This window comes from Nerophis lumbriciformis, linkage group LG11 (assembly GCF_033978685.3).
Source record: "Nerophis lumbriciformis linkage group LG11, RoL_Nlum_v2.1, whole genome shotgun sequence".
NCBI classification, from domain to species: Eukaryota; Metazoa; Chordata; class Actinopteri; order Syngnathiformes; family Syngnathidae; genus Nerophis; species Nerophis lumbriciformis.
Genome location: NC_084558.2, coordinates 32,325,828 through 32,348,761, shown reverse-complemented (window position 1 = coordinate 32,348,761; position 22,934 = coordinate 32,325,828). Strand labels below are relative to the sequence as shown.

The following is a 22,934-nucleotide window of genomic DNA, read 5'->3' as shown; positions in this document are numbered from 1 at the left end:
GAGGCTGAAAATGCTTATCAGGACTGCCTGAATTAGAGTCTTCAAAAATCACAGTGATCAGCCCAAATTTTCATGGAAATTGCGGCGATTGGACAAAGTTGCATTTGTTTGATTTTGCGTAAATTGGCGCAATCTCAACATTGCAAAATCTGTAGGATCTGATTAATGGGATTAAAGGGTGGAGTTGTGTGCGAGCCGTGCGCATGATTGTGTTGCCAAGTTACTAACAAGGCTGCTGCTCCTGGTGTGGCTGTGTTTCCATTTCAACTGTCTAAATAGGATTTCTCAGCTTTGAGGTGACTGTTGATCGATTTTTGGCCTCAGCTTGTCCCTCACTCTCTAATAGACCATCTCAGGCTTCAGCCAATTCATCTTCACCTGTCATCTCATTGCACACTGATCTTTCTATGCCTTTTGTACCACTGCAACCTTTTTGGATTGTGTGAAGGTTAAGAAGAATTCATTCATTCAGAAGCTTTTTTTTTTTTTTCAGTTTACTCGAGATGACTTGAGATACAAACCCAGCTGGCAATCATTGGTTTATTTTTACCATCCTCGTATTGCTTTATTGTAACACACCATACTTGTTGTCAGGCCGACATGTGTTATTTGATATTATTCAAGGTATTCCTGCATGTACAGTGTTGAATATTTGAATCAGGCAATGTATCGTTTCATTTTTTGAGCGTTTATAGTCCATAAATGCATTTTATTGTACATCTTGACTATAGGTGACTTTGACAGAGTTTCTGGCAAACACTCTGACACCTCAGAAAGGAGAAGCAATGCCCTGTCCTAACTGTAACCATCAAGCAGGGGTGCTTGTGGACTAAAGCTAGGGTGGCTATAGGCAATGTTGTGGCACTAGCACCTCACCCAGACCCTGCTAATCACCTCAAGTTGTCAACTTTTTCCTTAGTGACCGCAGGCGTCGGCAGAACGCAAGTCCCCGATGTCCTAGTGCAGTGATTCTCAAACTATGGTACATGTACTACGAGTGCACGGGTCGGCAACCCAAAACGTTGACAGAGCCATATTGGACCAAAAATACAAAAAACAAATCTGTCTGGAGCCGCAAAAAATTAAAAGCCGTATATAAGTGTTATAATGAAGACAACACATGTGTCTATATTAGCCTATTATCAAATTTACTATGATTCGCAGGCTGAAGCAAATCTTGGTTGACAGAAATGTTGAAATGTATTATTCATTCTTCCCTTTTTTACAACATTGGAAAACATTAGTAAATCAGAGGCTACTCAGAAGGTGAGATAACTCCTGGAAATTACTGGCTTTTAATGGCCAAAGGTATAGATGTGTGTGTCCAAGTTAAAGGACACGGCAGGCTGTCTTCTTTTAATGTATTTATTACAATCTTTGGCAATCTAGGTAATGTTTTCTGTGGTCTGGAACAACATGGCACACAAACAACTATCTGAAATGGGTCATGAGACATGCAAAATCAATTCTATACAAAGAGGATAAAAGTATAGGATATTAAATGAGCTCAAATATACCTACAAATGAGGCATAATGATGCAGTATGTACATACAGCTAACTTAAATAGCATGTTAGCACTGACATTAAATAGTTTGCAGTCATGCACTGACCAAATATGCCTGATTAGCACTCCAACAAGTCAATAACATCAACAAAGCGCACCTGTGTGCATTCATGCACAACATAAAACTGTTGGTGGACAAAAGGAGACAAAGAAGGAGTGGAAGATTTTACATGTAAACAAACTGTTGTGTTACAGTCCACACTATGGTGAGTTCAAGAACCGCCGAAATTAGTAGGACAAAACAATGTTCACCAAAAAGTCTCATGTGAAGCATACACACAAACATATTAAACAGTGGGCCTTCTAACAATTGGGAAGGTTTGTGTCATGTTTGTCCTCAAACAAAAAACATACTGAAACCAAAAAAATATTTTTCCCTCATCTTTTTCCATTTTCAATCCTTTTTTTAAAAAATGCTCCAGGGAGCCACTAAGGCGGCACTAAAGAGCTGCATGCGGATCGAGAGCCGTGGTTTGCTGACCCCCGCACTAGTGGTACTGAGGCTCTATTTAGTGGTACGCCAAAGATTTGATTCATTAAGTACAGTGTTTGATTTTCCTATATTCAAAGACAGCGTTACTGTTCAAACTGTGTGTAATGTTACAGGTGCCAAAAATATTGAATATACTTGTTTAATAAAACTTCTGCATTGTTTTTTGTTTTGTTTTTAATACTTAGGCCTACTACGCTACTGTATTTTGATGTTGGTCATTATGGTGGTACTTGGAGAGTAAAGTGTTTTCGGGTGAGAAAAGTTTGAGAACCACTGTCCTAGTGGGTTTTTCACAGAAATGTAGGGCCTGTCATCCACAATATGAATGTGAGACAAGCTTTTCTTTTTTTATGCTTTCTAATTCGTAAATAAATACGAGCAAGAGTCAGCCAAAAATGGAAGTAATGGGGATCTATTCCGCCTATAAAACGTTCAACAAAATGTCCAAAAACCTCCATCAGCGTTTTATATACACGCTGTAAGTAAATAATGTACAGTGTATCTAGAAAGTATTCACAGCGCTTCACTGTCTCCACATTTTGTTATGTTACTCTGTTAATCCAAACTAGTCTGAATAGAGGGAAATAAATGTACAGAGTCATCCTGTCTGATGGATGGAGCTTGAGAGGTGCTGCAAAGAGGACTGGGTAAGGAAGTATTGAGCAAAAGGTCTGTACATACAGTAATTATGTACATGTGATTTTTTTTTATTTTTTTTTTTATAAATTTGCAAAAAATAATTTACTTTTGTTTTTTTTTTTTGTTTTTTTTTTAAATAAGCTTTTCATGTTGAGATAGGCTCCAGCGCCCCCCGCGACCCCAAAGGGGAATAAGCGGTAGAAAATGGATGGATGGATGTTGTCATTATGTCTGTAGAATTTTGTGGACAAAAATGACACATTCCATTTTGGAATAAGGCTGTAACATAACATGTGGAAAAGGGGAATACTTGCTTTAATGAAATACCAAGCATCATGTAGCATTATTGCTAAATAAGAAATACAAATTACGTACATAATAAAACAATCACTTACTGTACAATGTCTGGGATGTTCATATCTTCCCATATAGAAGAAAAATTCCTCTTAATTCTCACGCAGGTTAAAAAAAAAAATAAGGTGGGCGCAAACGAGTGTCTTGTCTTTCTCATAATCTCGCGGCCTGAGTTGAATGTCAAAGTTGACCAACTTCTCGGTTTATGGTCACAACTTTCTACTTTACAATGGTGATGCATGATTTTATAATCAAGCACAAACTTTTACCAACTCAGAGGCGATGCAGCTGCTCACCGGCTCAGTATGTAAATGGCTTTATAAAATGGTAACCTCTCTGTAATCTCGGCGCCGCTAAAAGTACTTCCTAATAGAAATGTCTGATAATATCGGCCTGACGATATTATCGGCCGATAAATGCGTTAAAATGTAATATCAGAAATTATCGGTATCGTTTTTTTTTGTTATCGGTATCGTTTTTTTTTTTTGTTTGTTTGTTTTTTTTTACATTAAATCAACATAAAAAACACAAGATACACTTACAATTAGTGCACCAACCCAAAAAACCTCCCTCCCCCATTTACACTCATTCACACTCATTCACACAAAAGGGTTGTTTCTTCCTGTTATTAATATTCTGGTTCCTACATTATATATCAATATATATCAATTCAGTCTGCAGGGATACAGTCCGTAAGCACACATGATTGTGTGTGCTGCTGGTCCACTAATAGTACTAACTTTTAACAGTTAATTTTACTAATTTTCATTAATTACTAGTTTCTATATTTCTATATATATTTTATATTGTTTTACTTTCTTTTTTTTATTCAAGAAAATGTTTTTAATTTATTTATCTTATTTTATTTTATTAATTTTTTTTAAAAGTACCTTATCTTCACAAGACCTGGTTGTCCAAATTAGGCATAATAATGTGTTAATTCCACGACTGTATATATCGGTTGATATCGGTATCGGTTGATATCGGTATCGGTAATTAAAGAGTTGGACAATATTGGATATCGGCAAAAGGCCATTATCGGACATCCCTACTTCCTAATAACAATGTTGCTAATACTTGGTTAATGTGCAAGTCACAAGATGTAAATAAAGTATTGTTGGTGATTGTTGAAGACTTTATGGGCGCAGTAGAGGACTCCCACTTCCTGCTTTTTTGTAAGCTACTTCGTACTTGCCGTAGATTGTATATTAGAATGCATAAAAAGAGAAAAACATTTGTGTTCTTGTCTTAATTAGGGATTGCGAAAATGATAGTCAAAATTTCCAAAAAGTGCAGTTCCCCTTTGAGCACATGTCCTGCCTCTGTTTTGGTTATTTTGAGCTTCAACTTCCATTTCTGCCGTGTCCTGGTTAAAGGATCCCTTGCGCGCCAGTCTCTTGTAGAGTGCATAAGAATTAGGTCATCTGCATATGCAAATTTTCTGGGCATTATTGCTTGCATGTCATGAGTGAAGCTGTTGAATAGAAAGGGAGCCACGACTGATCCCTGTGGGATGCCATTCCTCAAATCTGGTAACCTGCTTGTCGAATCGTTAACAGGGGAGTGGTTAATGCTGTGATTGCCGACATGCCCTATGATCACAGAGACCATGTGTCTGTCCGGGAGTAGATGTAAAAATTTGCAGGTGAAACCCAGAGTGGGCTGCGTGGCGCAGATGGTAGAGCAGCCGTGCAAGCAACTGGAGGGTTGGCAAAACACTACCGCTTTGGTTTGGTTGGTTGAAATATATATTGAACTTGTATACGTATCAATATGATACATCCCATATTTTACATATTTTCTTCACAACATGTCCAAAAAGGAATAGGAAGAAGAAATGCTTATCTAATCCTCCCCCTTTTCTCCTCATAACATTACTAACACATACTTCCTGTTTGATTTGTACAATTTGTACTCAATTTACATCAGTGTGTTTTAAATACATCAGTTCTTCTCATAATTAGTTAAATCAGTTATGATTCGCTTAATGAGATATATAATATTTCATTTTCAATAAATTCATGACTTTTATCATAATTTTTCTTCTTTGTACTTTGTAAACACTTGCAATTTGAACCGCCTCTTAAACCAAATCATATTAGTATATTGTTTCATTTCTTTACTTAATTCATTCCATAATTTATTTCCACATACAGATATGCTGACGGTCTTAAGTGTTGTACGAGCATACAAATGTTTGAAGTTAGATTTTTCTCTAAGGTTACATTTCTCCTCTTTAGTTGAAAAGAATCGTTGTACATTCTTGGGTAGCAGGTTTGTGCATAATTTTATCTGTTTGCAAATGCATCAAAAAATTGAATTTCAATATTTTGGATTTCATTAAAAAGAGTGTTTGTATATTCTCTATAGCCAACATTATGTATTATTCTAACTGATTATTTTTGATACACAGTTGGTGACTGAAGTGTACTTTTGTAGTTATTTCACATTATTTCTGCACACTAACTCAGATATGGTAACAGCAGTAGAGAATATGAAGTGATTTTTGCTCCAGAACATCCATCCATCCATTTTCTACCGCTTGTCCCTTTCGGGGTTGTGGAGGGCGCTGGAGCCTATATTTTGTTTAATTCATTATAGAAATATTTTTTGCCACCTTATGTTGTATATTTTTTATGAGATTTGCAGTGCATTTTATCATCTATTATTACGCCGCAAAAATGTGGTTTCTTTTACCCTTTCAATATCTACTCCGTCTATTTGTATTTGTGTTTGACTTTCTCTTCTACTGTTACAAAATAACATTATTTTAGTTTTGCTGAGATCCAAAGATAGTAGATCCAAAGATAGTCTGTTTTCGTCAAACCATCTTTTTTATTTGTTAATTTCTTCTGTTATTATTTGTATTAGCTTCTGTGTGATCTCTCTCTCTCTCTGAACAAATCACAGACGTGTTGTCTGCAAATAATACTAACTTTAAGTCCTTTGTAACTTTACAAATGTTGGTTATATAAAGATTGAGCAATTTTGGTCCCAGTATTGATCCCTGGGGTACACCGCAAGATATATCTAGCTCTGTTGATATCTTTTCACCTAGATTCACGTATCGCCTACTGTTGGTTAAGTAGCTTCTTATCCAGATTAAGACCAGGCCTCTGATGCCATATTGTTCTAATTTTGTAATGAAGATATTATGATTGATTGTGTCAAATGCTTTTGTTAGATCCATAAACACTGCTGCACACTGTTCACTATCTATTGCATTGGTAATTTCCTCTGTTATTTTGATTTATGGCATTGATGTTGAAATGTTAGCTTTGTATCCATATTGGTTGTCTGTGAGTGTTCCACTTTTGATTGTGAATTTATCCAATCTGTTGTTGAATACTTTTTCAGTAATTATAGAAAACTGTGGCAATAAAGAAACTGGTCTATAGTTTGTGAATTAGTGTTTGTTTCCAGTCTTATAAATTGATACCACTTCTGCTATTTTCATTTTGTTTGGGAATTTGCCTGTTTGAAATGACAGATTGCTAATATAGGTTAAAGGCTCGGAAAATTTGTCAATAACTTTTTTTAAGCTTTCATATCTATTCCGTCCTGGATTTGCATTTCTTTACAATTTTGATTATTTCTTCTTTTGTCACATTAACATTATCTGTAGAGTCATTCTAGTCTTCAACTGAACTGGAATCCTTTACTCTAAGTTGACTCTCATATTTACAAAGTAATTATTAAAGTGTCCCACGACTTCGTTCATATTGTTGTTTTGTTTCCTGTCCATAAAGTATCCAAGGTAATACTTATTTTCGCTGTTTTTAATGGTACTATGTACCTATTATCTGCCTCTATAGAATTGTGTGTTATAAATGTTCTATATAATAGATTTTTTCCTTACAAGCTTTTTTCAGTCCTTTTGTTATCCATGGTTGATTGTATGTTTTCTTCTTCCTACATAAATGTTTCCATGGACAATTTTTGACATGAAAGTAGTGAAAAAATGACCACATGCCTTCGTTTACATCATTTTCACTGTACACACTATGCCATCGTTGTTCTTTTAGATCATTCTTTAAAGCGGTCATTCCTTTGTACATAATCTTTGAAATGTTTGTTTGTCATCCATATTCCTCTCCTTGTAGTTTCTATCATAGATTGTAAAAACTAGTAGATGATCACTGATGTCAGATATTAGCAGACCATTTGTGGTGTTATCAAAATTATTAGTACAAATGTTATCAGTAAGTGTGGCACAGTGATTTGTGATTCTGCTTGGCTTTGTGATTTTTGGATATAAACTCATGCTATATAAGGTATCTATAGAATTGCCAATGTTTTTTTTTGCTTATTAGGGTTCAAGAGGTCAATGTTGAAGTCACCACAAAAGAAAATTACTTTCTGGTTGATTACAGTGAATGTTGCCTTAATCCAGTTTTTAAAAATGTCAATGACTTAGGTGTCAAAGTTGGAGAGGCGACTAGGGAATACAGCTTATTAGTACGTTTTTGCTCTTCCCATTACATATTTTAATGGTTATACATTCCAATATATTATATCGTAAATGACAAGTTTTTTACTACATGGTATTGCAAGGTTTCCAGGTTTGCCATCCTCGTCACTGCCATTGTGTCCAAGACACTTCAACCACCTTTCTCCTGGTGGGTCGTGGTTAGCACCTTGCATGGCAGCTTCCGCCATCAGTTTGTGAATGTGTGTGTGAATGGGTGAATGTGATCTAAAATGTAAAGCACTCTCGGTATCATTGTAGGTATAGTAGAGCGCTATATGAATACAAATCATTTACAATTCACGATGCCAAACACCATGTTGACTTTTTTTTCAGCAGATCCTCAATTTATTCAGAGTAACTTGATCTGCAGTTGATCTTCCATGTCAGAACCAAGCTTACTCCGGAGAGAGCAAGGGTTCTATAGGTTTGACTGTATCATAGGTAAGTCTCTCCAAAATCTTACAGGGGACGCACGATAAATAAATAAATAAATATGTTGCTCCTTTGATTCCCTGGTTGCTTCTCCAGCTTTGGAATTTTCACAACTAATGCAATTCTCCAGAGTTTTTAAAGCTTGTGTCAGTAGTAGGAAGTAGGACGACAGGAACTTGTTTAGCCAGCACTTTAAGATTACGCGGGCGTGGAATAAAAGCTCCAGGCATATAAAGTCACGGCCCGGAGCTTTCCCTGGCTTTAATTGCTGGACAAATTCCACTGGAGTAAAGTAGTTGGATATACTTTTGCCAGTGGATGTCTAAACCCTCTAGAGATCAGACACATCTTTGGACATGAGTCATGCTGACTTAGGGTAATTTGTCTTGTATTACCCATTCTTCCCAAACTGACGCAATGAAGGGCAAGACTGCTGCTTGAAGTGCTTAAAGGGGAACATTATCACAATTTCAGAAGGGTTAAAACCATTACAAATCTGATATAAATTATGGGAATTTGACAGAGGACAGAGCTTTTTGTAATGTCCGGGTCACATGTCTGCAATGGTATTGTTTTTTAGGATGTGAAAGGACAGGAAGAAGCAGTGTGCAGGTGAGAGTCTTTTCGTCCTTAAAACAAGGCAACGTAAAAAATTTAGGAACTTAGCTTAGCCAAATTGTCGCGTTGAGCGAACATTGGACCCGCGACCTAAGGCAGGGTTACACCGGCACATAAAAGGGTGTGGCACAGATTTTAGCGTGGCCGGCCAGCAACTTGAGGGTTCTACAGTAGGTTCCATTTCAGCGTTCACCATCCCTAGGGGCAGGACACTTCACCCACCTTGCTCCTTGCCGTTCACACTGGTTGAATGTGAATGAATGTTTGGTGGTGGGCGGAGGGGCTGTAGGTGAAAATTGGCGGACACGCTTTTGTCATTCTACCCCAGGGCAGCTGTGGCTACAAATTAAGCTTACCATTAACGTGTGAATGTGGAGTGAATGAATGATGGGTTCTCAGTTCTCTGTGAAGCGCTTTCAGTGTCTAGAAAAGTGCTCTTTAAATTTACACCTTTAATATTATCCATCCATCCATTTTCAACCAGCACCCCTCGCGACCCTGAGAGGGACAAGAGCCAGCTGCATTCGTTATCATTATTATTATTAGTGGCTGCAGCCGGTGGGGACACAAATCACAGAACAGAAACTGGGTTTGTATGTTTAGCGCACCCAGCAACCAAACGTAAACAAAAGCAAGACCACTAAAACAGAAACAGAATCCCAACAAATACAAAGCGAGTCATGACCTGGCCCATACTTGCCAACCTTGAGACCTCCAATTTCGGGAGGTCTCAATTTTATTTTATATATATATATATATATATATATATATATATATATATATATATATATATATATATATATATATATATATATATATATATATATATATATATATATATATATATAAATAAGAGAAATACTTGAATTTCAGTGTTCATTTATTTACACATATACACACACATAACACTCATCTACTCATTGTTGAGTTAAGGGTTGAATTGTCCATCCTTGTTCTATTCTCTGTCACTATTTTTCTAACCATGCTGAACACACTCTCTGATGATGCATTCTGCTTCGTCTCCTTGTTGTGTGCGCAGTTGTGCACTCTCTAAAAGCCCTAGATGTTATTGTCACATATGCATGTACAGTAGATGGCAGTATTGTCCTGTTTAAGAGTGTCACAACATTGCTGTTTACGGCAGACGAACTGCTTTACGGTAGACGAAAACGTGACTGCTGTTGTTGTGTGCTGTTACCGCGCCGGGAGGACGTTAATGAAACTGCCTAACAATAAACCCACATAAGAAACCAAGAACTCGCCCTCGATCATTCTACAGTTATAACGTGATTGGGCAGGCACGCTGTTTATATTGTGGGAAAGCGGACGTGAAAACAGGCTGTCGACACGTCACTCAGGTCCGCCTGAATGTCGGGAGATTTTTGGGAGAAAATTTGTCCCGGGAGGTTTTCGGGAGAGGCGCTGAATTTCGGGAGTCTCCCGGAAAATCCGGGAGGGTTGGCAAGAATGACCTGGCCTTACAGGTCATGACACTTTTAATGCTATCGTCACATTGTGATAGTGCATATTGATGACACATGTACTGTAAATTTAGCAGCAACAGTATAGTTACACCGCCATCCTGTGTTTTTGTCAGATTACAGTTGTGATCAAAACTGTTATTTATTGATCCTGAATATGTTTAAGTATAAACACTGGTATGGACAGTACTGCCCATGCAGCTACTTGGTATTGGACTGATACCCAAATTTGTAGTATTGCCCAAAACTAATTTTAGGTATCCAAACGGAAAAATAAGTGTTGAGTTTATTCTAACAAACTTGTAGATGGATCTGTGTTATAGCAGAAAGTAACACGATAGTAACCGTAAATTAGCACATAGATAATAATAGTTTTGAGAAAATAATACAACTGGAAATGGCGCAATATGTTATTGCATTCATCAGCAGCCAAGTTAAGAACCATTTTACAATTTTGAAATGGTTCAATTATGATTTACCGTATTTTTCGGATTATAAATCGCAGTTTTTTTCATAGTTTTGCCGGGGGTGCGATTTATACTCTGGAGCGACTTTTGTATGAAATTATTAACACATTACCGTAAAATATCAAATAAGATAGAAGAGGAAGCGGCGCATTGTCTACCTTTGGAGTTGGCAGAGTTGTTTAGAAGCGACACAGAAGAAGAAGATTTCATGGGATTTAGCGATTAGGAGTGACAGATTGTTTGGTAAACGTATAGCATGTTCTATATGTTATAGTTATTTTAATGACTCTTACCATAATATGTTACGTTAACATACCAGGCACGTTCTCAGTTGGTTATTTATGCGTCATATAACGTACACTTATTCAGCCTGTTGTTCACTATTCTTTATTTATTTTAAATTGCCTTTCAAATGCCTATTCTTGGTGTTGGATTTTATCAAATAAATTTCCCCCAAAAATGCGATTTATACTCCAGTGCGACGTATATATGTTTTTTTCCTTCTTTATTATGCATTTTCGGCCGGTGCGATTTATACTCCGAAAAATACGGTATATGTGAAATAATATATGGTGATATATATCGTTATCGCTGCAAAATACTGTATAAGTGATACCGATTTTAGGCTATATCACCCAACCCAACCACTGACCAGTGTTCTTTGCACTTTTCATTTGGCTGGGCCAGGCTGCAATTCTCGATGCTTCACCTCGTGGTGCCCTGGGAAAAGTCTGGTAGAGGTCCCCGCTGTCCCCATCCCAGCACAGTCTGTAGTTGTTGTATGCGACCGAGTGGGCTTTTTATTTCTGCTGCAGTGAAGGTGGAATTACAAAATCCCTGGCATATCTCATCAACACAGCTGGTATCAAGAGATAGAAGATCCTGAGCAAGTTGATCTGGGATGAGGCTGTAAAGTTCCCAATTGGCTTTTGCCAGAGTTTCAACGCTTATGCTGCTCACTTGGGACCGGGACTACAGTGGGGGTGTTGTGGGGGTGTGGCCAGGGCGGTGTAGGTATGACGTTGTCGTATAATTTGCATAATCAGCGATGATGCATATATTTTCTTTATTAAGCCTAAAAAATATTTATACATATATTTGAAAATAAATCTGTGTTAATAGTATATAGTGTTAAGCTTTGTTTGTCTTGTATCTTAGAATTGTTCTCTTTTTTTCAGTTGTTGCTACTTATTTTTACAACAATGCAACGCAGTCATATATTTTTCTGCCCTCTCTGAATGTTGTAATTTAGTTTGCCAACTATGAAGATAGTCTTTTAAACTATAGATGCTAACTTTTTTTTTTTCAATGAAATGTTCATAATTTGATGTAAAAAAATTAACTTCACAAAATTCAAACGCAAAAAAATCAGTTACATAAATTCAGTGTCAAAAATAAGCTTTTGTAATAAAGACATAAATTGACCTCCATACTTGTTAGCCTTATGACTACTAACATCTTTGTGGCTGTGTCACACAAAAAAACAGTCAAAAAATTGAGGTCCACATGTTAACAAAACAATTTAAAAAGTATAAAATCTTACTCATATAAACTCAACAAAGGTTAATATGAACAGAAATTAAACTTATGTTCTTAAAACTATGTTTTATGAACTACATCATGAGAGCGATTAATAAAGCATATCTACTCAAGTTCTGACGGCTGCAGACATCAGTGATGTGCTTTAGACTGCACTAGTCAGGTCTGCATGGGCCCACTTGGTTGTGCTAATATCCCTCACAATACATCGTTGTTAAATTGTATACAGTTTATATACAACTAAAATGTATACAAAAACAATAAGTTGTATTGAAAAATAAAGACAAATGTAAATGTTGGAAAGTGGAATAATCAACCCAACTACACTTCCACACATCACAATAATACCCGTATTTTGAGGCAAAGTACGTCTGACTACGGTAGCCGTAATGCTAAGCATTATGACAATCCATCAAGCAGTGCTTTGTAGATTACCAAAATCGTACTAAAACATTTTGACGGATTTTTGAGTGTTGTTTGTATTGTTCTATATTCTCAACGAAACATCAAAGTTTTGGTGTTGGTTGCTTACCGGTAATTGCTTGCGTCATTTATTGGACAGACATCAACCTGCAGTCCACACGTCTCTCTTATGTGTAGCCACACGTATCTTTACACTATGTACCACAACCAGAACAAGCACAACCAAAATTAATACATATGTAAGGCGCACTGGGTTATAAAGCGCACTGTTGATTTCTGAGAAAATGAAGAGATTTTAAGTGTGCTTTATACACCAAAAAATACAATTTGTGTTTGGACAAGAGGCCAAAACTCATCGAAAATTATGAGTTTGTTCAGTATGTTTGTTTGGACATGGCCTGAAAAGCATCTATCCATGTATCGGATGACCATCACTTGCAACAACCAGTTCTGGATTGGTTCCAGTGTTCTAGCAACCAGCGTAGCAAGGGACACCCTTGGGATTGTTTAGGAGAACAAGGGGGCCTCAGTTTGCCCAGTCAACCAAATATTCACCATCTGGGCTGATTATAGCTCCAGTCTGTGCGCGGGCAGTTGAAGTCACCTGCATAAAGACAGGGGTTTATTACACTGCGGAATGGTTCTTGGTGGAAGTCGCATGTTCAGTGGTTTGTCGACCTTGATGATCTTATAATCGTCAATGTCCACACAAATAAAGTTGATTTGATTTGATTTGATAACCATTCAATCGCTGATCAATCACAGAATTAACCAGCAAAGGGTCCAGCTGAGCTTATTGTGGACACACTTAGCAAGGCCATGCTTCCAGCCAGTGTGAAGTGTGTTGTTACAGTGTGTTTGGTATTACTCGGTCTCTTAGAGCAGTGGTTCTCAAATGGGGGTACGCGTACCCCTGGGGGTACTTGAAGGTATGCCAAGGGGTACGTGAGATTTTTTTTTAAATATTCTAAAAATAGCAACAATTCAAAAATCCTTTATAAATATATTTATTGAATAACACTTCAACAAAATATGAATGTAAGTTCATAAAACTCAGTGAAGCACAAGCTCAGGTTTGTCACTAAAAGGTCTGTCAAAAATAACTGTGAAAAGAAATGCAACAATGCAATATTCAGTGTTGACAGCTAGAGTTTTTGTGGACATGTTCCATAAATATTAATGTTAAAGATTTCTTTTTTTTGTGAGGAAATGTTTAGAATTAAGTTCATGAATCCAGATGGATCTCTATTACAATCCCCAAAGAGGGCACTTTAAGTTGATGATTACTTCTATGTGTAGAAATCTTTATTTATAAGTGAATCACTTGTTTATTTTTCAACAAGTTTTTAGTTATTCTTATATCTTTTTTTCCAAATAGTTCAAGAAAGACCACTACAAATGAGCAATATTTTGCACTGTTATACAATTTAATAAATCAGAAACTGATGACATAGTGCTGTATTTTACTTCTTTATCTCTTTTTTTTAACCAAAAATGCTTTGCTCTGATTAGAATTAAAAAAAATGTTCACAGGGGGTACATCACTGAAAAAAGGTTGAGAACCACTGTCTTAGAGGAGGAGGACTGGGCCCTTTTGCCGGACGGCCAGTTGGCTGACGCAGATCACAGGTCATTTTATTTATATTACAAAAGTATTTCAAATAATAATCTGTTCAATTTAAAAATTCTGTAAAAATAAAAAAGTATTGTTTATTAACAAAATGTGTATGCATTTGGGGTTGCAGCGGGTGCTATCTATAGCTGCATTCGGGCGGAAGGCGGGGTACACCCTGGACAAGTCGCCACCTCATCGCAGGGCCAACACAGATAGACAGACAACATTCACACTCATATTCACACACTAGGGCCAATTTAGTGTTGCCAATCAACCTATCCCCACACGGAAGGATCCCGAGCCCAGGATTGAACTCAGGACTACTCAGGACCTTCGTATTGTGAGGCACATGGACTAACCCCGGGTCCATCGTGCTGCCAACTACAATATATATAAAACATAAATAAGATTTAATTTAAGACTCACAGTAATTTTAGGCCAAGAAAATAAATGAACAAAATGTGCTTTAAAACAGTGTAATCAGCAAGGTGCGCTCTGACAAGAAGAGGCGGTAAATAGCAAAGTACAAGCTCTATAGTCAAGCTACATAAAAGACAAGGTTAACTTTTAAAATCTTCTAGTTAAAAATGAAAGTCAACATAAACAAAAAGCCTTTTGACAAGGCACATAAATTGTAATGGACTGTGCCACTTTTTAGTCGGAAATTCAACGGTGTTGTTGCATTATGAGTAATACTGATTGTCCTGTGATCTTATTTCCTGAGGACCTGTAATCAAAACGATACCCTTTCTTCTGGATTAGCGGAAGTAAGAAGAGGTTAGGCCCAATTTCAATTTAGAGCTTTTATGTCTGTTAAACTAATAGTACTACTATATTTACCTGCATTGGTTTAAATACATGTACTGTATGTACATTACACCACTTGACACCATCAGCAATATTCTTTGTTCTTTGTTTACTTCTAATGTGCCATATTTAGTGATTTATGCTTTCATTTTTGATTTACAGCATATGGTTGTGTTTTCTTATTTACTGAACCATAGGTCAATTTTAGTAAGCATGTGCGTGTTTGTATACTGTACATCATATGTGTCTAACTCAAGGCCCAAGGGCCAGATCTAGGCCCCCACTTCATTTTATGTGCCCTGCCACATTATTCAAGGTGCTCTGCCACATTATTCAATGTGCTCTGCCACATTCTTTAATGTGGCCCACCACGTCATTTACCGTGGTCCGCCCGTCAATTAACGTGACTTTCCATGTCAATTAAGGTGGTCCGTCATGCCATTCAATGTGGTCTGCCACATCATTTAATGTGTCCTGCAGTGTCGTTTAATGTGGTCTGCGACATCATTTAAGGTGGTCCGTCATGTCATTTAATGTGGTCTGTCGCATCATTTATGTGTCTTGCATTGTCATTTAATGTCGTCCGTCATGTCATTTAATGTGGTCTGCGACATCATTTAAGGTGGACCGCCACATCACTTAAGGTGGTCCGTCATGTAATTCAATATTGTCTGCCACGTCCTTGAAGTGGTCCGTCACATTACTTAAATGGCCCACCATGTTATTTAAGGTGGTTCGTCATGTCATTTAATGTGGTCTGCCACATCATTTAAGGTGGTCTGTCACATCATTTAAGGTGGTCCACCATATCATTTAAGGTGGTCCGTCATGTCATTCAATATTGTCTGCCACATCCTTTAAGTGGTTCGTCACATTACTTAAATGGCCCACCATGTTATTTAAGGTGGTCCGTCATGTCATTTAATGTGGTCTGTCACATCATTTAAGGTGGTCTGTCACATCATTTAAGGTGGTCCGCCATATCATTTAATGTGGTCCGTCATGTCATTCAATATTGCCTGCCACATCCTTTAAGCGGTCTGCCACATTACTTAAATGGCCAACCATGTTATTTAAGGTGGTCCGCCACATCATTCAATGTGGTCTGCCACATCATTTAAGGTGGTCTGTCACATCATTTAAGGTGGTCTGTCACATCATTTAAGGTGGTCCGTCATGTCATTCAATATTGTCTGCCACGTGCTTTAAGTGGTTCGTCACATTACTTAAATGGCCCACCATGTTATTTAAGGTGGTCCGCCACATTACTTAAATGGCCCACCATGTTATTTAAGGTGGTCCGTCATGTCATTTAATGTGGTCTGTCACATCATTTAAGGTGGTCTGTCACATCATTTAAGGTGGTCTGTCACATCATTTAAGGTGGTCTGTCACATCATTTAAGGTGGTCTGTCACATCATTTAAGGTGGTCCGTCATGTCATTCAATATTGTCTGCCACGTCCTTTAAGTGGTCCGTCACATTACTTAAATGGCCCACCATGTTATTTAAGGTGGTCCGCCACATTACTTAAATGGCCCACCATGTTATTTAAGGTGGTCCGTCATGTCATTTAATGTGGTCTGTCACATCATTTAAGGTGGTCTGTCACATCATTTAATGTGGTCCGTCATGTCATTCAATATTGTCTGCCACGTCCTTTAAGTGGTTCGTCACATTACTTAAATGGCCCACCATGTTATTTAAGGCAGTCCGCCACATTAATTAAATGGCCCACCATGTTATTTAAAGTGGTCCGCCACATCATTCAATGTGGTCTGCCACATCATTTAACGTGGTCTGTCACGTCATTTAAGGTGGTCCACCATATCATTTAATGTGGTCCATCATGTCATTCAATATTGTCTGCCACATCCTTTAAGTGGTCCGTCACATTACTTAAATGGCCCACAGGTGGTCAGCCACATCATTCAATGTGGGCCGTCACTTCATTTAACGTGGTCTGTCACAACATTAAAATGGCCCGCCTTGTAATTCAATTTGGTCTACCACAGCTTTTAATGTCGTCCGCCACATCAATTAATGTGGCTCTCTCAAGGGGAACATTATGATATGATAAGGCCCTCAATAAAACACCAGTTTGACACTGCCATCAATTTTCCAAGACATAAAAGACAGTGTATATGCCAAGTATCGGGTTGCACCGCAGATGATTGATTCGTATCTGATGGTTATCACATTGATTCTTCACATGGGAGTGTTGTGTCACAATTGTATGAAGTGTGTTTCTATCGTCTCTTTCCTTCAGGTGCTATGTTTGATCACAGCCCCCGTCACCATGATCCTGTCTTCTCAGCAGGATGCCGCCTTTGCCTTCGCCTCCCTGGCCATTGTCTTCTCGGTCTACATCACCCTGGTGGTTCTGTTTGTTCCCAAGGTAAAACGCTGTTGTCCTGTCAGGTCTTCTAAGTGTCGCATTAATAAATAGCCATTCAAATTTATCTGAGCTGCTGGGATATATCACATTATGCTTGTAAAATGGCCCTGGCTTACAATGTCAGCAGAATCCTGTCCCTCTCTGCTCCCTTGTGCCAGCCTCTGTGTGTCTGCATCTCATCTTTCTAATGTGCTTGAATGATACATACTGTATGTGGGGAATGTTTGGCTCCCCATTTGTGGACTAATACTTAAATTCCTGTTTTATTGTCACAATTTGTCACTGATTGAACCCTAAAAGCTGAGACAGAAAAGCAAGTAGGGATGCATACCTTGTACCAGTATTATTTATTGCTGGTTCCGAAGTTGGTCGGTCCAAAAAGACCATTAAGTTTCTGGACTAATGATACTGCTATCTGTATTTTTTTTATCCAGCTGACCGACGTAATAATGACACTCTGTCACAATTAGTTTCTAAGCTACACTACAATGTATAGGATAAATGCTAATGTGTACTTAAAGACCTTTTAATTTGTGGAAAAATTGCAGGCGGGAATATAAAAATGTCCAGAGTGTACCCCACCTTTCGCCCGAATGCAGCTGAGATAGGCTCCAGCACCCCCCGCGACCCCAAAAGGGACAAGCGGTAGAAAATGGATGGATGGATGGATATTAAAGGGGTCATATTATGATTTTTTTCCTACATTTAAAACACTTTCTTGTGGTCTGTATGACATGTAATGGTGGTTCTGTGTTCAAACGTGTGCATATATTATGTTTTACAGATTGTTTACTGTATTTTTACTGCCTTTTTTTATTTTTTATTTTTTATTTTTTTGCTGCAGTAGGTACATATACTGTAATATTGTACATGATAATTGGGATTTGTTATATATTGTATATATTATAAAAATATAATATCATGTATCAGTATATATTATATACTCTATATATAATATATAAATATTACATATATGTTATATTGCTACTATGGTACATTTTAGTCTACATAATACCTGCATTATCTTTTCCATCGTTACCCTTTCCATCCTTTGAAACTGAGCTACTGTGTGGAACAATTTTCCTTGTGGATTAATAAAGTTTGTCTAAGTCTAAGTTTATAGGCCACTTCTTTGTGGGCAGTCTTCGACAGCGTGTTCTCCCCGTCAGCCATGTTATAGTCTTTAGCGCTTCCATAGCAAGTCTACTGACAGACATAAATTCAAACTATACGCTACTTTGTATTAGAAATAACAACAGCGGAAGATTCATGCACATGTACAAGCCAGTCTGCCCCACAACAAGAGGGAATTCATTGACCACAGCATCGGACTACAAAGGCGGATTCGCGCAAAGCTCTTCGGGTAAAACTTTGACATATACATATTCGCTGACATAACACTTGGGAAAAATGTCACAGGTTGTCCAAATTCCAAATGACTAGTTTAAAGGAAGTATAAAATAAGGCAGATTGTTTTATAGATATCTCTGCCATGCCTCCATTAGTTTTGTTTTTTATTTTCGGGAGTTATGCCCATCGCAAATACACAAAAACAGATACCAATAGGTAAGGAAAGTTGGTTTCGTCCAAACAAAAAAATGTACCACCCCCCTTCATTACCTCTGCGGAACCCCTGTTTAAGACCTCTGCCTTAAAGCTTTTAACTTGTTTCCATGTTATGAACAGCTATATATCTGATTTTCATTTGCGAAATGACGACACCTGTAATTGGGCAGCACGGTGGAACAGGGGTTAGTGCATGTGCCTCACAATACGAAGGTCCTGAGTAGTCCTGAGTTCAATCCCGGGCTCGGGATCTTTCTGTGTGGAGTTTGCATGTTCTCCCCGTGACTGCGTGGGTTCCCTCTGGGTACTCCGGCTTCCTCCCACCTCCAAAGACATGCACCTGGGGTTAGGTTTCCGCCCGAATGCAGCTGAGATAGGCTCCAGCACCCCCCGCGACCCCAAAAAGGACAAGCGGTAGGAAATGGATGGATGGACGACACCTTTAATTAAAAAAACTTATGACGCTATGTTCAATAGTAGTATACCTATTTATTCAAATAAAAATGTAGCTAGAATTTCAATGTGTATTACTCATGTACAGTGAAAATTAATTGTCAACATGTATCCTTTTTTTTTTTTTTATTGTAGATGCGACGTCTGATCACTCGAGGTGAGTGGCAGTCAGACGCCCAAGAGACCATGAAGACTGGCTCGTCAATGAACAACAACGATGAAGAGAAATCCCGACAGTTGGAGAGAGAGAACCAGGAGCTCCAGAAGATCATTCAAGAAGTGAGACATCCTTACATTTGTAGTTATGCAATCTTTTATGCTCTTTACTGAGTAACGTGGTTTGAAGCACAGTGATGCTAGGTTGACTTTGCTACTAAATGCATGTCTGGATAATACCATGATGAAATGTGCTTTAGCTGTTGACTATGCGCACGCACACAGCAGGTTTCATGCAAACTGGATATGTTTTGGTTGTTCAGGATACCTGTACTAATAAAGTAGCTCTGTACTAATTAATTTTAAAAAGTACTATACCGCCTTTGAAAAATACTGATCCTTTTTTTTTTTCATGCGCCTGATGTCGAGCCGACTAGCGCATGTCGCAAGTCAACACACGCACAGATTACTTGGAAGCAGAAACGGAGTAGAGAAAGAAGAGGGGTACAATTGACGTATTTTGGCTTTAAAACTAACGTTTAGGTGGAGCTATAAACATTGAAGCGCCTGCCCTGCAAGAGGTGCTTTAAAACATAGCTAGATAGTAGCTAGCTAGTAACTAGCAAGTAGCTCTCAGCTAACGTCCATTCACACAGTGTATTAGCTACTTCGAAATCAGTATTCCTCGCCTCCATGCCGACAAAAAAACTATGTTTCTTACAAATGTCATCCTTGCTGGATGCTTCGATCACTACACATCATAGAAGGATACAATAGCTAACCACTAACAGAAAGCTAACGTTCCTGAATTTAAACAAATGGGTGGAGCTATACAAATGTCGACTATAACGAGCCGTATATAATCGACACTACAATAATTGCATCAATGTTTTTTTACTATCCCAAAATATTTTGTCTTTTCTTATTGTTTATAAACTCCGCAAATACGTCTCCGGACACAGGAGGATTTTAATAATGACCAATGTATGACCCTGTAGCTACTTGGTAGTGGATCCATACCCATATTTGTACCAGCCAAAACGTATGTAAAGTATCCAAACAACAGAAGAATAAGTGCCTCTTACATTTTAACATAAGTGTCAATAGAACATGTTACAACATAAAGTAACCAGATATTAACGTCAAATGAACAAGTAGATTTATAATGCAGCCAACCATTTTCTACCACTTGTCCCTCATAATTTCAAACAAATAATAAAATGAAAAATGACGCAATATGTTAGTGCATACGTCAGCAGACAAATCAGGAGCCTTTTTTACCGGTTTGCTTACTTACTACTAAACAAGTGGTCTCGTATGTTCACTTATTTAATGCCCAAACTGTTCTTTGATAGCAATTAAAACAGGTATGTTTAATATAGCATAATGCCAATAATGGCATTTTTTCTGGTCCTCTTTATATTGAAAAGTATCAAAATACATTTTGGTACCGGTACTAAAATAATGGTATCAGGACAACACTAGTCCATTGTTTCGATTTTTTATGAATTAACTACTGTATTTTTCTGACTATAAACCGCACCGGTCTATAAGCCGCAAAACTTTTTTTTTCATTTATTACACTATAAGCCACAGTTATATAGCGGTGAAAATTAGAAATCCATATAGAAAGATTTTGTAAATGTTTATAAACATACCTTAATTGTTTCCAAACGGTGCCAGTAACATGGCAGTAAAACGGATGATCAAACAAATCAGAAAAGTCTGTGATGTTTTTATCCATTCTTTATGAGAAGAATAAGATGTTCTTCTTTTTTGCATGAATTTAAGATGTCACGGTATTCTTCCTTCTTGTACTTTTTATAAACACTTAACGCTTTGAGTTTGAACAGTTTCTCAAATTGGATCATTTTAGTTCATTGTTTGATTTCTTTGCTTAATCCATACCATAATTTAGCCGTCAGAGAAGAAAAATCCATAGATTAGCTGCACTTTTGTATAAACCGCAGGGTTCAAAGCTTGAAAAAAAAAAGTAGCGGCGTATAGTTCGGAAAATGCGGTATTTAAAAAGATATTCTGAGCTCCCTTGGAACCATGTTAACATTTTTTTTTCTTTGTTTTTCTTTTTGTTCCATCACAATGAGAGATACAAATACAATAATCAAAATGACTGCTAAATCCCAAATATATAACTAAATACGTAGACATACTGTATATTCATGGACGGTATGTTGAGTGCTGAATCATAACCCGATGCCATGTTGGATGTTGCAAGAGCGCATTGATAAAATGCTTCATGGAATTGTATCAACTGCTTTAGTGCAACCAGATTTCATCGGATTACCATTCACAAGTACAACTGCTAAACAATACTTTTGTTGTATTTGTCCGTTATAATATTATTTTACCAAAATAATTTACTGGTTTTGTGTCTAATACTATGAAATCATGTGCTTTTATGCTGTCGATTAGATAGATAGATAGATAGATAGATAGATAGATAGATAGATAGATAGATAGATAGATAGATAGATAGATACTTTATTGATTCCTTCAGGAGAGTTCCCTCAGAAAAATTAAAATGATTGCAATAAAACGTGTTTCCTATTTAACATACCGTATTTTCCGGACCGTAGGGAGCACCGGATTATAAAGCGCACTGCTGATGTTTAGTCTATTTGTCATCGTTTTTCATATATAAGGCGTACCGGATTATAGGGCGCATTAAAGGAATTATATATATATTTTTTTTTTTCTAAATTGAAAACACTTCCTTGTGGTCTACATAACATGTAATGGTGGTTCTCTTGTCAAAATGTTGCATAGATTATGTTTTACAGATCATCTCCAAGCCGTTTTCTGACAGTCGCTTCAGAATACGTGGCTCACTTTTGGCAGCATCTTCTCCTCGTCTTCTTTGTTGTAGCGGTGTAGCGTGCAAGGACGGGAGTGGAAGAAGTGTCAAATAATGGAGCTAACTGTTTTATTGACATTCAGACTTTACTTAAATCAATAACGGAGCAGCATCTCCTCATCCAGAAACAACAACAGGTGTGTCCCGTGAAAAACCGTCCGACCGGAACTCTCGAATAACTAAAGTTCCTTGGGTGAATAATGTAAACTCACTACACCGGTATGTTTTAGCGCTTTCATGACAAGTTTACTGACAGATATAAGTAAGAACTTTACACTACTTTATATTAGAAATGGCAACAGCGGAGGATGAATGTCAGATAGATAAAAAGAAGAAGCTTATCGACTACGGTGTTGGCACAGACTTCAAAGGCGGACGCGAGAAATTTTTCAAGATTTATGCAGATCCCAAATATAGAACAGCAGGTACCAGAAGGTAAGAAAAGTTGCTTTTGCATAATATTGCGAAACTAAACGCCAGATAATATGTCTTACCTTATACACACACCATAATAATACTCGTATGTTGAAGCACAGTACAATCCTTCAAGCGGTTCATAGCTTACCAAAGTTGTACTAAAAC

The 22,934-nt window shown here is 37.5% G+C and overlaps 1 protein-coding gene across 6 annotated transcripts in view; it reads left to right on the top strand.

The window, feature by feature from the left end:
• Positions 1–22,934, top strand: part of gabbr1b (gamma-aminobutyric acid (GABA) B receptor, 1b) — a 580,862-nt gene that overhangs the window by 552,290 nt on the left and 5,638 nt on the right. For all 6 annotated transcript variants that reach the window (XM_061966778.2, XM_061966776.2, XM_061966777.2 and 3 more), the window contains 2 exons: positions 17,174–17,302; positions 19,457–19,600. In XM_061966778.2, coding sequence (XP_061822762.1) covers positions 17,174–17,302; positions 19,457–19,600 — 273 coding nt within the window. The remainder of the gene's footprint in view (positions 1–17,173; positions 17,303–19,456; positions 19,601–22,934) is intronic.